Source organism: Lipophrys pholis (assembly GCF_963383615.2).
Source record: "Lipophrys pholis genome assembly, chromosome: 2".
Taxonomy (NCBI): Eukaryota; Metazoa; Chordata; class Actinopteri; order Blenniiformes; family Blenniidae; genus Lipophrys; species Lipophrys pholis.
This window is the reverse complement of record NC_137636.1, coordinates 555,405-572,718: the sequence shown is the minus strand read 5'-3', so window position 1 is coordinate 572,718 and position 17,314 is coordinate 555,405. Positions and strand designations below refer to the sequence as shown.

The following is a 17,314-nucleotide window of genomic DNA, read 5'->3' as shown; positions in this document are numbered from 1 at the left end:
TTCTCTTTGTTTTCTCTGAAAGTTTCTGGTAGGTTGGCAACCAGCGAGCGCCAACTTGAACAAAGCTGCGAGGGCCTGATGAGGAGCCGGAGTGCATCCCATGTCATTAATAAAACATGCAGGAGAGGAACGCGTGTCCACATGGAGGGGAAGTCAGACTGGTTCTGGTACCAAGAGAAAGAAAAGTTGCTGCTGTTAATCTTTTCTTTCTCTTTTTACATCATAAGAACACGCAGTACTTTCTAAAAGAAAGAGGAAGAGGAAGAGGAAGAGGAAGAGGAAGCCTGATTCAGAGATGGCCATACTGCTCGTCATACCTGGATGCTGTTCCCAGAGCGGTGACCCAAGCCTGGAATATTCCCATGAAGAACTTGAAGGGGTTTTCTTTCACGATCACAAAATAAATGAGTGGCAGGAAAATGCCCCCGTGAATGATGAGGCCCACGATGACGGTGACCATGTACATCCCCAGCTGCCTGGCCACCACCTCCAGGTCGGCGATGGAGATGATCTTTCCACAGATGAGGCAGGCGATACCGACAGGAGAGTACCTGGTGGAATGGATTTGGTTATGAAAACATACCGGGCCAGAAGTAAGACTCAGCGTTTGTGGTAAATGACACTCACCACATGATGGCGCTAACGAGCCTCATGACGATCTCATTCAGGACGTTGAAAAACTCCAACATCATCTTGGCCTTCTCGCCCATCTTCCCCATAATGACTCCAAAAGCAACGAAGAATCCAATCAGCCCTGCGAGACGCAGAATGAAACGACAATAATATGAATGAATGAATGAATAATAGGACAACCTGCTCTATCGCCATCTAAATGAAGACAATCTTATTGTGAAGCACTTTCAATCAAAGTTATTCATTCAAGCACAACATCTTCATTCGATCCTCCATTTCCTGCTGCTTGTTTCAAACTATCCAAGTTAAGCTCATGACCTCGCTAAAGAAAATTAAAAAAAGAAATAAATGTTGTTTGGCCAAATGATGACACTTCTGCTTTAAACTTGAGGTTTTCCCTTTTGCCTTGTAAAAGAACATAACTTGATATAAAATATGGGACATTTTGACATAATATTTAAATCTCAGTCCTCATAAAACAATGAACACATGGTCCAGCGTGATGAGCCGCATTGCATTGTGGGTATTGAAGAATGAGATGTGTCGACAGGATCGTCCGTAATGAGAAACATGATTTATTAGAAGCCAAACTCACAAAACACTGTTGTTGTTAAAAAGTCTCAAAAGTAATTCAGTAAATACTCTTTAGAGAGTTCCTCGGCGAGAAAAACTTTCAAGTATTATAGTGACGGTAAAGATTGATGGCTTTTTGATAATAATGACCAAATGCTGAAGATGTTCTTATTCTTAATAAGAATAATATTATTAGAAAGACATTTTGAAAAATAGAAAATAGAAAATAGATATATGTATTTTTCGTCTTATTATTATCATTATTATTAATTATTATTATTAATTATTATTATTATTATTATTATTATTATTAATAATAATAATAATAATAATAATTATTATTATTATTATTAATAATAATAATAATAATAATAATAATAATAATAATAATAATAATAAAACATTCATTTGAACAAGAAAATTACATATCTATTTTCTATTTTTTTAAATGTCTTTCTGTCTTCATTTATTCAGTTTTTGTTGTCATTCTTATTCTTATTCTTATTCTTTTTCTTATTCTTATTCATGGAAAAAATATAAAGAGATGCTAGAAACAGGAATGAAGAATATCCAACAAATTAAATTAATTGTAGATTCTAGATAATATATAAATGAAGCAATGCAAATAGTGGAACTATTTAAAAACATCAGCTCAGTAAAAATGTGTTGTTTTTCCTCCTGGATGTTAAATTACATGAAATGTAATAATGAGGTTTGTGGATTCACAGACAGAAGCTTAAACACGGAGGAAGAAGTGGTGTTATCTGGGGGTTCTACTGTTATTACAGAAGTGAAAATGAAACCAACAGAAAGAACAATTCACTTTGTGTCTATTTCAGTTGAATATTCAGACTTTTCACCCACCCAGGACATTCATCCCACTCTTGAACTGCAGTGACCGCTTCACTGTGAACTGCGGAGGTGCTTTGGTTCTGTTCGTGGGCACCGGTACTTTGGAGGTGACGGTCTGGATCTGGACGACAGGAGAGACGGAGGTGTTGGAGCAGTTTGACATGAGGAGCAGAATGTGGGAGGAAGGAGACTCCTACCTGCTGGAAGCAGGCCTGCACCAGGTTCTCCGGGAACAGGTTGCGGATCAGGTCGAAGAAGGCATCCATGCTGGACACCTCGTCGTTTTTCCTCCCCTGCCCGAGGTTTGCCTTCAGCTTGGGGTTCCCGGGGTGGATGAGCAGCACCAGGATCACGCCCAGCACGGCTGCGATCACCGTCGTCGACATGTAGTAGACCATGGCTCTGGTGCCCAGGCGGCCACTGGATTTGGCATCCAAACCAGCAAGTCCTGTGGGAGGAACAAGAAAAGAAAGTCGTGGTGATAAATAATGCAATTGGAAGACTTCAATTTAAATATGAAACAAAACAACAGAAGTTCATCTGAAAAAAACTATTATTACTGCACCGAATCCCGTTTAAAGAAATATACATTCTGAGAACGATGCCTTTCAATTGTAAAGAAAAAGGAAATACATCTGCTCTGGTGAAATATTCTCACCACAGCTAAGATACTGTAACTTTGGTTTTCCTCTTTTTTTTAAACTAAAATAAAAACAATTTAAAAAAGGTATGAAATGATTCAACTTTTGAGGAATAAATCTGGAAGAATCAGACTTTCACTGAATATGTTGAGATTTAATTGTATAAACTCTCCTGGTAGCGCTCATAAATAATACAAATCATCAACCTTCCCATCAATTGGACTTGTGATTTGTTAAATATCTAATGGTCCTACAGCAGGATCTCCTCATATCTCTATGGTTGTTAGTGCAGATTGACACTCCTGCTTATAAAGACAGATTCTGCACATCACTGCATGCTATTAGTTGTTAAAACGTGATTTTGTCTGTGGACCAATCACATCTCTGCTGTTTTTGAGTTTATTTCTACTGCTTTAATTGACTCATCAAAAGACAAATAAGTATAAGAAAAAGTACATTTTTTTAAGTTTCTTCAAATGGCAGATCCCAGTTCTGTTGTATTTAGGATTAAATCTTGTTTTCTGAACTCTTGAGCTGAAAATGGTCAGAATTTCTATTTTGTTTAATGTTAGCACTAATTTAAAAGAACCTTGGAGACGTTTCATCACCATCAATTGATGATTCAGTTTTTCTTGGTTTGTTTTACACTGAGGTATAAGCCGACCTCTCCTAGGGGGCGCTAAAGAACTTTATTTTGGGTTCGAGGGAGCGGCAGAGGGGATCTGTCTTTGGGGTCCGGGGTCTTTGCTTCTCAGCATGTTTCTGTTTTTTTATTTTTTTTACATTTTTCAGAAGAAAAATCAGGATAGGAGGAGAAAAGTGTTATTTAAATGATTCCAACAGATATTTCTATGATTGAATTTGATCTAAATATAGTCGAAACCAATCAAAATGAAGGAAACATCCACCCATTCCAAAACGCAGAGGCCTAACAACCTCTGGAGCCTGTGAGGACTTCGAGCTATAAATAAGTACCTGGTGAAAGAGGGAATGAGTGAGGCCACAGATTGGCTGTAAGTATCCTTCTACACTTTGAGAAGGCCCTGAAGAGGCCAAATACAATCTTTTCCCTTGATTGATTATGGAGTTTTAGATCTGAGGAGGGCACCATGGAGCCGCCAGGCACTTTGCAAGATGACGCTCATGTTAAACACTTTCCAATCGTGTCACTGAAATTATTCCAAGCTGCTGCGTCACCGACTCATTTCCAGATGAGACATCTCAAGAGCACACATGTTGACTGTTGACAGAAGTTTTTCTATTTTCATCATAGTATTCAGTATGCTTCCCATAAAGCCTTGTAGTAGAAACACTCGGTCTGGAAGTAATGCTGATATTTCTGTTGCTCCCATAGTGGCTTTGTCTAAATGATGTCTAATGCGTCTCACAAAGAATCAAAAAACATATTCACAAATCTTGTCCTGGCAGGAACATTCCTGTTGTCGTCGTCCCCCCCCCCGCCCAAGCAGATCCATGTGACCTGGTTTCAGGAAAGTTTGGGGTAAATTCAGCGTAACATTGCACGCATTGTAAACTCACCCACCTGTGACTAGACTGGAAACAACAAGAGGTAAAATAAGCATCTTCAGCATCCTCATTAGGATCTCCCCGGGGAAGGCAATGATCATGATAACATCGGGAGGAAGGGGCGATATGTGTCGCAGCAGCATCCCAGCAATAGAACCCAGAAACACACCTGAGACAGAGAATAAAACAACAACAACACAGAAGTCACTCCACAGAAAGTTCACTCTGATCTTTAGTGATCTGGACGTGGGAGAAGATGGATTATCTTAGATGACTTAATGAAGGGTCGCTGCTGATAGTAAATAAAAATAAAATTCATTTCTTATCATACAGGGTTTATTGATACTCTCCGCTGATGATGTAATTTATAATGAAACTGCATGCGTCTACTCATTGGTCCAGATTTGGGTCACGGTGAATCTGATTAAACGGTAATAGTCGTAATAATCTGAACTGAACTATAAGTTGACTTAAAAGTGAAGATTATTCTGATTACTGGACGCTCTGCCAGTTCCAGCTAAACCTCCAGGCAGGCTTTGAAACCTTAAGACAAAAGTTGCTGCTGCTTTCAGCTGAATATTGAACCGAACATCGAAATAATTTGGTCTAAATGTCATGATAGTTTAAACTCAAAGTTATAATATCTTAAACCTCAAACATTTGACCCATTTCTGATTAAAGTCATTGTTCTTGTAAAGAGATCTACCTTAGCTCTCACTTTGACAGCCACAGAATTCAGACTCTCAGAAGTTGAATTTAAAAGAAATAACTATCACAATAAGTAGATAAATAACCGTAACATTTACATTTTAATTGTACTTTATGTTGTTTTCATCCTACCTCCTTCAGACTCAACCTCATTCTTGCCTCATCCACAAACCAGGGAACTTGGATAAAGGGCCAAATAAATAATCAGACTTCATTTCAAGCTTTTCTAAATTTACATCTAAAACATGCTTTTACCTGAAGATCACCAATATATCATGTCAATCTGCTTCCTGTCATGCAAAGATGATTAAAGGTCATCAATCATCAGAAACACCCTAATATATTGATTGGCTGATATCGTATTGAATCTGGATGGGATTTGAAAGAGATTTGAATGTGAGGCTGGAAACAGAATCTTCACTGTGTCCCCTGTTGTCCAGCTTTTCTCTTTCCAGCTCTCAGGCAGGCTGAAGGTTCACCTCCAACCTGTTTGCTGTCTGAAGTTTAAAGTTCTGCGCCGCAGATTGTTTTTTCCTCAGAGTTGCACAGTGCAGTTGTAAATAATGCAGCTCAGATCGCAGGTTGACCAAACACAATAAAAGGACGTGACTGAATGGAAGCGGTTGGCCTTACCGAGGATCGTCAGCGTGAGAACCATGTTTTTCATGATCTTGTCACAGAAGCTGCTGCATGCGCTCTCAGTGGTGTCGACCACAGGCTCCAAGTGTCTCTCATCCATTCTGACCTCCACTTGCTTCTGCATTTTGTTGGCACTAAAAAACACAGAGGAAGAGAAAGTGCACTTAGAAAACAAGATGGAACGATGTTGATGTTGAAGAAAGAGTTTTATTATGAAAAAACTAGACAAAGAAAGTGAATAAAACATTTGTAATGAGTGTGTATGGCAGATATGAGTGCTTTTTGTGTGCGTGCATCAATTCAGCTCATTGTGCATGCTCCAAATGCATGCAGAGATTAAGAAGTGGAAAAAGTTTGCAGATGGTCTTTCACATGTGGTGATTGACGTTCCCAAACAATCAGCTCCGAATCAATAAAAGAAAAAGCTGTTAACAATCTGCAATTCCAACCATTATTTATTCCAGTTTCCGTTGGTAAATTTGAATAAACAGAAGAGCAGCTGTTCCCTCCTGCGCTGCTTCAGTCGGAAGGCCTTTGCATGATGATTTATGATAATTTGAGGTGTTTGTGCTTTAAACTGCAGATGGACGCAAGAGAGAACCTTCGTGTGAGTTGTAAAAAAAAAAAAAGACGAAGAAAGAAATTGGACAGCTGGACATTTCACAGGCGTACGCTATGCTGCTCGCTTAAAGCGTGTGTTTGTGCGTGGAAGCGGAGGCTTTTACAGGTAATTGTAATTTCAAAGCTCCTCCATCTCCCTGTGCACGCCTCTCATTAGGTTCTGAAGCAACAGCGTCTCACGTTTGTTGTGGTCTGGAGTAAAGCCTCTTTGACTTAATGATGAACTCTCCCCTGCGCAGGCTTTAAGTCCTCTGAAGAGCACAGACGTACGCAGTTATGTAACCAACAACCTCAACCTCCATGACTTTAAACACCTGGAAGCAGAATTCCAGCTGCAAACGCTTCAGAAGAACAAAACAACAGTTTCCCTCTTCACACGTTGGGAATCCTGCCAGGACCTCGCTTCACAGAGAGAACGAGATGGAAATGGGCCGTGTTGGTTCAGGCGAAGCGGCGGAGAGAAGGTGGACTTCGCCACTAAATTCTTGAAGATATTCGGTGAATCAGAATTTTGCATCATCTGGTGAACAGGACATGAAAGAGAAGACTTCAGGTGAGGACAGAGCGACTGCCAAGTCAATCACGCCTGTCTGATACACTTTGCAGCAGCATTAATGGGACTTAAGCCCTCTAAAGAGGATGAAATTAGCACCTCCAGCACAGATTGAGTTACGTAACAGAAAAGGGGCTTCCCGGGAAAAGTCAAGGTGTCACCGCTGCCCGCCTTAAAGTGTTATGCAGGAGATTACTGCTTTGAATTTCAAGTTTACCTGCCGGAGTTGTTCTCTGTAAAGAAAAGCACCAACCCTGTTTAGGACGACACGTTTCCTGGTGAGTGAGCAGAGGATCCAACTCATCTCTTACTTTCATTAAAGTCACATGAGATTACAGTCGGTGAAGATATCATGCACAGATATGGTCAACACTAATGTTGCATGAACTCCACGACTACCACAGATTCAGACCTGACCTGAGGCAACACCTCAGGTACCGCTGACTCCCCGGTACCTGAGGAAACACCTAAGGTACCGCTGAGTCACTGGTACCTGTGGCAACACCTCAGGTACCGCTGATTCCCCGGTACCTGAGGCAACACCTCAGGTACCGCTGACTCCCCGGTACCTGAGGCAACACCTCAGGTACCGCTGAGTCACCGGAGCATCGCCGTCTCGTCAATGTTCCGTTGGCGCCTCTTCAACTCCGTTGCGTCGATGAGTCACTCAACGAATTGCCATCACTACATCATTACGTTGTACTCAGAGTGCTTACCAGCAGTTTTCACGAGTCGCAGGCATTGGAGATTGTACTTGTGGAGAGCGGCTACACGGTCAGTGTAGACGAGACCCGAACAAAGTCATGGCTCGTGTTGAGAAATCCAATCCGAATCCTCCAAAAACCAGACGAGTCCCTGGACGCTTCAAAGCCTGCAGCTCACTTCGTCCTCACTTTGATGTAAATCCACAATCAGGAGGCGTCTGCTCATTCAGCTGCACGGAGGCGTGGAAAGGTGAAGTGACTGAGGTTGCAGGTCCAACAAAACGTTCCAGCCGTGAAGGGCGGAGTCAAACCGCTAAGATTAGCCCGGGAGTAAAACCCTCACTGCTTTCTTTTTCACTTCAGCTTTGCTTTGTTTACTTTACTTTCCCATGCAGGGAATCTGCACCAATCTTCTCTTCCCAAATCTCCACATTCTGCACTTGATTACAAACCACAAGGATCTTTTTAAAGGCCATACTTCTACCATGAGCAGTCTGGAATTAATACTTAATGCATCTCATAATTAAAGATCCTGCCGGTGTGGGAATCATTAGAACCTTTGAAATCATCGACATTTAGCACCAAGCCAATCAGTAATAACTTTTCATTCTCGAAAACACAGTCCTCAATAGTCAAGTAGAAAGCTTCAATTTCAACTCATTTCTGACGTAATTTTCAGGCGACGCCGGGCGAGACGCTCGCAGCAAACAAAAGCTCAGAGATGAAAAAGCTCGTTCAGCCCAATCAAAGCTTATTTGAACAAAAGCGAGAAACTGATGGCAGCTTTTCTTTTTCTGTTTTCATTTCCAAATATCTAATCGGACAAAAGTTAAGGTAGGGGTGTCAAACTCCGATCTGGAGGAGCAGCCCTGCATGTCTCCACGTCTCCCTGCTTCAACAGGCTGACATGAGGCTGGTTCTCTGGCTTTGTGCTGAACGTGGTGAGGAACCATCAGGACGTTCAGAGGTTAAAGAAGGGAGACATGAGAACGTGCAGGGCTGCAGCCTCTGGTTCAACGACTCTGTTCAGGCCGGATTCCCTAAGTTTAATAGAAGTTTCTGCCTGAACGTGACGTGGGTCACATATTCTTCATTCAGCCTCACTGGATCACATGAGATTGACTTCTGTTTTTAAGGAGGGGTGGCGATAAAGTGCAAGTCAGGGAACATTGAACGTTCAGAATCCTGAATGCTTCCTGAGCTCTGAGCCAGCACCAGACCTTTCTTTGCTGTTTCCACTCAGAAGGCACAGCCAGAGGGTCGGAGATGCAGGATATTTGTGGAGGCACAGCTGTTTAGTGCTGCTTAGTCAATGAGCGTCCTCAGTGTCATTATTGTGTTCCGGGAAGTTACCGCCGCTCCTTTTAGCCTCGCAGAGGGACATGGCGACTTCTCATGCTGTCACCGTAATGCACTTTCTTTATACTATGTTGTCAGTGATTTTGCATGAAGATAAAATGATTCCACTGGTGGGAACAATAACGCAACTTTTTAGGATTTGTTTTTTTTCTGATGTTTTTTTTAAGCGATTTCTGCTGCTTAGTATCAGTGAGATTATATCAGTGATATCAACAGATGTATAGAATAGAATAGAATAGAATAGAATAGAATAGAACATTCTTAGGGGGAAATTCCTTAAAGGTCTTTTAATGAGGTTTTATATATATATATATCTATATATATGTATATAGATATATAAAGCCCTTCTTTGAAGCAGTGAGGGATCCGTAGAGTGTTAACCAACAGAGAGTCCGTCCTCGCTGCACTACAGGTGTCGGTGTTTTGAATTGTTTGACACCTGAGGGCTTGTGACGATCCCACTAAACTGAGCTGCTCTTAGAGCTTTGAGAGGAGGAGGGAAGAGAGCACATGGCAAAGCACTGGTCCCTCACCTGGCACCTCACCTGGCCCCGCCTCTTCTCCACCCAGCAACAGGCCCGCCTCATGCTGCAACACCTGACAACACAGCGCCACGCTTAGACAGCGGGTGTCTATAATTATCTAATCTGTCCTGAGCCATTCTAATCCAGTGCACATCCACTGAGATGGATCAGACACACTCAGGGAACAAGTCTACAGCAGTGAAAGCTCCCAATCTACTTCTTAAAGTCACTCCTAACAGAGGTGCCGTCTCCTCGGCGCTGCTGTTTCCTGATGACGCTCGGTTACAAATACACTGTTTGAAGTAGCCCTGATGAGAAAATACATTGGTGCTTGTGGGCTGGCTCTTCTGATCCTTCTGGCTCCATTGCTGCTTGTTTGCAGACATTCCCAGCATTAAGTCATAAATCCTGCACATCACTAACATGATAGAGTTCATCTGAAACGCCAAAAGAGATTCTCTTCAAAGTCTGGGCTGGATTCAAGCGCTAATAGATAAACATGTACTGAAAACATGTTAGTGGAATGTGAACGTATTAGATCAGGAGTGTAAAGCTCATTTCAGTTCGGAGGCCAAATACAACCCACATGCACCTTCAGTGGTCCAGGCTGGTTAAATAGAGCCTTAATGACCTTTAAATCTAAACTATAAGGGTTTTCTTTGTTGTGGTGCCGAGTAGACGTGATGAAGATGTCCAAACAATTACTACAGAAAATGACTACAATTTCAACATAAAGCTCATTTTAATGAAACTTTCTGGTGCAAAATACAGTTAAATATCCCAAAACCTTCTCCTGGAGCTGTGGCATTCTGGGTGTTTTTAGCAGGGCGATAACCGCCACTCTTATAAATGTGTTTTAAAAAGCAGTGTTTGCTTTGAATCTTTGATGATTTGCTTGGTGGACTGACCAGATCCTTCTGGCCCACTCTCCTGACGTTTGACACTCCGTTTTGACTTTGTGGTTTAATCTGGCGTCTCTGGGTGACATTTGTGATGTTTTGTCACATGATCTCAAAAATGAACTATTTTGTAGAAAATAATTGAGAAACAGGAGAGGAAACAATTACGACTCTGTATTTCATTCCATCTCTAACAACCACATGAACGCACGTACTCCTCACATTTCTCCAACTATTTCTGTTGCCAAAAAAAGGAATACAATCACACCTCAAGGCAATTTTGATCACAAATGGACCAAGACTGCAGGAGGAAGCCTGATGACCACACATGTGCAGGGAGAACATGCAAATTCTGTGCAGTTACCGGCAATAATCAAACCGTAAATGAAGTGTGGAAGCTTCTCCACCATGCAAACTGCATTAAATACATTAAATGCCCCATTTAAAAATGTGATTTTCCTCCTAAAAGCCCCTTTTCCCCGAGCCGTTCAGTGGATTTGGTGAACGCATTTCACACTTTAGTTGGTCTGAGATGTTAGACGAAATTAAATCACTTACTCACAGTTTGTCAGTAATCAACTTAATGTTAGTTACCACATAAAAACAACAGGACTGCAATAAAAGCACCGTAAACAATGAGCCAATCAGTCAAACTGCACTTTCAGCTGCAGCATTAATTAGGTGACTTTATTTGAATTGAATCCACATTAAAAAACAAACAAACAAACATATTTTGAACAACCTCCATCAATTAAATCTCATTTTCTAAACTAATCGATGGATATATAATATCATCAATCTTGGCATTTTATTATCGCTCTGCTTCGGAAGTGCGCCAGGAATTTCTTCGATATGCAGAATGTATTTTAAGCAAAAGAAAAAGAATAAAAAAGCCCCGAGGGCCAAAGGGGTCAGTTTGGGTGTTTCCTGGTACTTAACAACCCTCCGAGCCTCCGTCTGAGTTTGACTCACTCCAGTGTTCTGGCTTTACACCTCCATGTGTTTTTATTCAGCGCAGCGCGTCCTGCACCCTCCCACCGGGGGCTGCAAACCGCCGCTCAGCAAAGTGAGATCACATGACTCCTGAATCCACCGTCCTGTCAACAGACGACTGGGAGAGAAACGCCCCGTTTCCATGGAGACGGAGTCTGAGCACATTCACAAAGCTAGATTTCAGGACATTTTTGATAAGTTCCACCTTGAGAGGAATTTTCAAAAAGTTGCGCCAACAGTGGCTCCAAGCACCGTTGCCGTGCCAACGGAGTCACAAAACTCGACGGAAGTTTTGCTTTTTCATTTGAAAGTTAAAAAAGGAAGTGACAGCTCTTCAGATACACGCAGGAATCCCATCTGATAAAAAACTTCACACTTAAAAATATAACAATTATTTTGATATGTTTTATGCAAGTCAAAGATTTTGGGGGGTAAATTAGGAAGCAGTCATTAAATGCAGCTCTGGAGGTTTTTATGGAATAAAAAGACTTTGTCACATCGGAAAAATAGAAGATTTTCCTTCTCTAGTTGCAATTACTCCTCCTGCATCACTTTTATCTCCCTCCTTTGTCGGCCCAAGTTTTTGCAATCAAAGTGAAATAATTCTACTAAAAGTACTTTACTTTAATGTTTTTAACAAGCGCAGTACACGTCTCTGCAAAAGCCGGTCCAAGGGGGAACGAGAAGCGAATTTGCAGCTTCGGCAGAAACTTGTTTTTCTTTAGTTTTTCTTAGTTGAAGAGTCTTTAGAAAAAAAAGAATGTGCGCCTGGACGTGTAATTAAGATGGATGTTTCAGTGGTGAAGCAGACTGACAGCTTCAATGTGTGAATGATTGCCTTCAGGAGAAACGCAGGACGTGTTGATTTCTGGAGTCGGAGGAAAACCACTTCACTGGCTTTTCTTTCTTTTATGGAGCCGAGCAAAAGTCCTCAGGTAGTTTTATATCTATATATTTATATATAGTCGCCCCTCCTTTGTTTTATTATCCTCATCTTAATAGTTTAGATTGTGCCGTGTTGAATCTGGTTAGGTTACCTTTTTATTTATTTATTTGTTTAATATCAAAATGTAATTTGGATCATGAACAATGTCTGACAAATAAGAAGTCCACTGCGGGGTTCTGACCGGTTTTTATGCCGATACCAAATTTGAGTTGCTAAAGACAAAGGAGCAGAGGAAGACTTGACGCTGAGCGATGTGAGCGGACAGCGAACCAACCAATCCATCGTGTCCAATGAAAGCTGCTCGACGAGGAAGTCAGGCAGCAACGGCACCGAGATCCTGGGAAGTTCTTAAAAGTTGTCTTGTTTTCTCAAAGCGCTCCATTGAAAATGTCCGTATGACGACACTGGACATGCAGCAACACGACCAGAATCAAGCAAAAGACCAGGGAACGCTGCCGCCTGCTCTACAACAAGCCCACATCATGTTTTGCATAAGTACGGCTTGTAATCACGATGCTCGGCTGATGATGGTGTTTCAGTAATGATTTTAATGACATCCATCTCGTAAGAGCAGGACTCGTGATGGATGGGAGCCAGAGCTGCCAGAGCTCATGCTCCGGCTCCTGATTATGAGTTAACTGCTCTCACCGGCGCAGGAGATGTACAATTAAAAGATTTGGGAATCAGATGAGCGGCTCTTGACTCGCTGCGCCATCATGTCTTCCACTTGAGGGTGGAGCAGAGAAGGACATGATGTTAGCACTCAGACTCCTTTCACAAAACGTTTCCCGTCCTTCCTCCAGCGGCGCCAGGTGAACCAAAGGGACGTTTGCAGATGTGGTTGTATTATCAGTGTTGATATTGGAGCTGGAGCCGTTGTTGGCAGTGTTTCCAGCTCCAGCTCGGTTCCAGATGACATTAAACACACCAACAATAAAAACAATACAACTTTCAACTGATGCAAAATTATCATCAAACAAAAAATAGAAATGCCCCAAATAAAGTGTGAAAGGTGTGCCTCCTACCCCTGCTCAGTTACACAGGGCACAGCAGCTTTCCTCTGGACTCGCACTCCAGCTGTACAACACCTCACACTAAGAAGTATTTCTACTATACTTGTAAAGTAGTAATCACCTCAAGCATTTGCTTTGGTCTCGTATTACATCAGTACACTGACCGCATTGGTTTGTAGAGACATACGTAGTACTGCTTCCATGTACTGATTCATCCACTGTGTTTCAGACTAAAATCAGTCTATGGCAAAGACATTTCTTGTCTGTTAAACTCAGTTTAAATCCATTAGAAGCCTGAAACTCACCGTTTCATTATTTTTAGAACGCTGCAGCTTTTTCCATTATTCTCGAAGCTTTTCTCTTTTCAGTAAAATGTTATTTACAGATATCTCTGTATTTCTTTCCTATCCCATCGTCCCAGTGTCTTTATCAGGCTGGTGCCTATAAGCGTTCCCATAAATAGAACTTGTTTGATTGATGGATTGAAAAGAAGCTGCAACAAGAACGGCACTTAGTGTTTGTACATGTAAATTATAGACCCAAGTCAAGGTCCCTCGCTGGGCTTTCTATGCCTTTTTCATGCTTTTCCGCACTTACTGAGAGTAATTGAACATTAAAAGGTTAATAACCGGCCTCGCGCCCGAGGCAGTACATGGGAAAGTGGAGGAGATTGAGTTTTAAAGGACTAAAATGCATTTACATCTCATAAGTTCTCGAAGGGGAGATATACCCTCCAGAGGATGAAAGAAAACGCATTAATTCCCTCTGAATGTTTGGTGATGATTGGTGATGATTGGTGATGTTTGGTGATGTTTGGTGATGCTTGGTGATGTTTGGTGATGTTTGGTGATGTTTGGTGATGTTTAGTGATGTTTGGTGATGCTTGGTGATGCTTGGTGATGTTTGGTGATGTTTGGTGATGATTGGTGATGTTTGGTGATGTTTGGTGATGTTTGGTGATGATTGGTGATGTTTGGTGATGTTTGGTGATGTTTGGTGATGATTGGTGATGTTTGGTGATGTTTGGTGAAACGTAGCCCAGATGTAAAGACACACGGCTGGATAACAACCTGCAAACTGCATCTGAGTCCTGAATCATCACATTGAGATGAAGTGAGCTCAGGTTAGGGGCTCACTAACCCCCAGCGGTCCAGGTGAGGATCACAAGGCAGGATTAGATTGTTTCATTGGGTCATAGATGTCCAGAAACAGTACATTTATGAAAACATAAATAATTACAGTCATAGTTTCAAACACTGAAACACTCAATATAATCACATACAGATGCAAACTGAAGAGCCTCGCAGGTCAGATTGAAGAAACCAGTACTTTCTTTATACATTTTAAATTTGATCTGGATCACATTTGTTCCATTAGTTTTTCATGAAAATGAACATGAAGTTGCAAAACTTTGAGTTTCAGTAAAATCTCATATTCTAAAAGTTTATTGCTTTTTTTCCTTCTTTTATCACAGATTGAACCTTGTATATAGTCCCGCACCAGACTGAGCTCCTGGCTCTCTTAACAAGCCAATCTACACACATTATCAACACCAGCTGCAGCTGCAGCCATCCTGGTGCTACAACAAGGATCAGAACCGGCTCTAACCAAGGCAAGAAACACAAGTGTGACCAAATAACAACAGAAACAGACAAACTAGAACCACCGTCAGCCCAGAGACCAAGTCCCGGGAAACAGCCTCTCATAATCCCTCATGCTCTCCCTCAGCCGCCACTATAATCATTTCCTTCGTTTATGATGGATCTCCATCTCTCTGCAAACACACAACACACAAAACGGCTTGATAGTTGGTTGAGTTCTGTGTGCCTGTCCCTTTAAGAGGCGAGGCACAAACATTACGATCCTAGGCTGCTGTTTAGTTCAATTTTTCTTCCGCCAGATATTTGGCAACTAACTAGTCCAGCACTGCTAGGAACACGTACACAAATTACACATCAAAAAGGGGTGAAACATTCAGAAATGGTGTGCTCGGACTTTGTTTTTAAGAATTCAGTAAAACAAAACCAAAATTCAAAAAAACTGTCCAGACAAAGCAGAAGAACACTAACTAGTAGAGCCACGCGTCGGCAGCGAGCAGCAGCCACACAACAGATTACAGTTTATTAAAAAAAGTGTAAATATCTACTTCTTTGCACATATATCAATTAATGAAAATGTGAAAATATGTATATATATAAGGAGAGAGGCCAAACTTTAAACTGGGAAAACCAAATGTATAATTCCTTTTCTTGTGGTGTGAAACATTTCCCCACACGTCTTCAGGCTGCTGGTTCATAATAATCATCAGAGAATCACCCTATTGATTCCAGTGTCGTCGCTCAGTGATATGGAACGTTCAGCAGCCATTCCCATCAGACGGAGGGAAACATTCCAAGACATTTCTGAGTTAAAAGCGACCAGGAGGCCTTCAGCCGCCGGCCCGTCGCTCACAGTGTGGACACAGACCACCGGTCCTGTTCAGGCTTCACATCTTCTCATCAAAGTCAACCAGCAACCTTCTCCAATGTGGGCGATGCAGGAGGAAAACATGCAGCCTCCACCTCTGAAAGCAAAGGCCTGCCTTCAGCCGTCAGCCTGGGCTCTGGCAGAAGCACTGAGCTTCAGATTAATGCTTCACGCCTCAAACAGGAAACGTCTTGCAGGAAAAAGGAAGGAAAAACGTTGGTTCCATCCCAGGTTTGTGAGGTTTTTTGGTTTTATTGACTTTGAGTTTTAGCTTTCTCTCCTGATTATGATTCAGGTCAAGCTGGCAAAGAAAAGTTATCATATTGCTACTAGGTGATGTATGTAGTAATAGAACTGAAGGCCTTTCCACGTCAGAATAGGAAACTCTGTGAGGTTGAACTTACATGAGACCTCAGTACAACACTAAATGTTCCTGGACAGGGGCAATAAAAAGCCACTGCAGCATTTCTCTCTCTTTACAAGAACAACAAAAACATAAAAAGTCACTATTTTAAAAAACTATTTTAGTGAAAATGCTAAGAGCAGAAGGAGGGAGGCCAGTTGTGCCCGTTTGTCACGTTCCCAAACAAGAAGCACAGCGAGGGAGAGAGAAGCTGTCTGATGTTCATTTACTTGGGATTTATAGTGGAGCGCTGCAGGCTATTCTTTTGAACTCCATCCTCATGCAGCCTTGTGTGGAGTTAAGGAGTGCGGTGGGAGTCCATCGCACGCGGCACCATATCTTTAATGATGCACATGTGGCCTCCGGCCGGCGGGGTTTGCTTTGCTTTAAGAAACTGTCACTTTCCCCCCAAACATGCATCGGTTGACCTGTTTCTGTCTGGAGATGCAAAGTCATTAATCTTTTCTGATTCAAGAAAAAGTTGCAGTTCTCAATGCGTTTCTGGCAATTTTGGTCCAATCCAGCTTATTTCATGACTTTGAGCAATGGGGATGTTTTCACCAGTTGGCGCTCTGCCTGTATCCTGAACTGACCCCCGACAAGCCGTTCGCCCACAAGCAGGAGGGGTAATACAACCTCTGCATTACGGGATGCTTAGAAACGGCTCACAGCCGTGGGTCTGGCAGTTCCTCCCTAATAAACAGCTACACACTCCAACAATATGTTTACCCCAGCATTCACACTCAGGATGACGGGAGCCATCCAGCATCAACAGAACAAAAGGCAGCAGGTAAACCGAGGCTTCAATCAGCAGGAGGAAGAAATTCTCCGTTACATTCCAGCATTTTGGAGGATCTGCAGCCGTCACACTCATCATGAGCAAGTTTAATGTGGGAAAAAGAGAAGTGCTCACCTGTGGAAGTCCTCTGCTGGTCCGATCTGAAGTCTCCTGGCCGTGTGTGTGTGTGTGTGTGTGTGTGTGTGTGTGTGTGTGTGTGTGTGTGTGTGTGTGTGTGTGTGTGTGTGTGTGTGTGTGTGTTCAGTCAAAGCAGCATCAAAACTTTCAAGACTGTTTTTTAAAAGTTTAAAGAGAACCTAAGGTAGAGCAGCAGGTTCCTCCTAGTCTAAGGTATAGAAACCTAAGCAAGCTAAGCCTTGTCATGCACGGTGACTGATGTGCTCTCAGTGAGCTGAGGATTTCAGGAGACAGCTCAGTGCCTCCTCTCAGGTGTGGGTGTGGTGTTCTCTCCGTTAAACAGT

At 42.1% G+C, this 17,314-nt stretch overlaps 1 protein-coding gene across 2 annotated transcripts in view; it reads right to left on the bottom strand.

The window, feature by feature from the left end:
* LOC308106870 (excitatory amino acid transporter 2-like) overlaps positions 1 to 17,314 on the bottom strand; it is a 24,008-nt gene extending 6,694 nt beyond the window's left edge. The window contains exons 1-7 of one of the 2 annotated variants that reach the window (XM_080458880.1): positions 16,968 to 17,314; positions 5,568 to 5,707; positions 4,243 to 4,395; positions 2,256 to 2,506; positions 2,071 to 2,179; positions 628 to 754; positions 318 to 551 (exon numbers count right to left, since the gene is read on the bottom strand). In XM_080458880.1, coding sequence (XP_080315006.1) covers positions 318 to 551; positions 628 to 754; positions 2,071 to 2,179; positions 2,256 to 2,506; positions 4,243 to 4,395; positions 5,568 to 5,697 — 1,004 coding nt within the window. In that variant the 5' untranslated portion in view covers positions 5,698 to 5,707; positions 16,968 to 17,314. Of the gene's footprint in view, positions 1 to 317; positions 552 to 627; positions 755 to 2,070; positions 2,180 to 2,255; positions 2,507 to 4,242; positions 4,396 to 5,567; positions 5,708 to 7,463; positions 7,698 to 16,967 lie in introns of those variants that run through there. The other variant, XM_080458879.1, reaches the window with a different exon arrangement.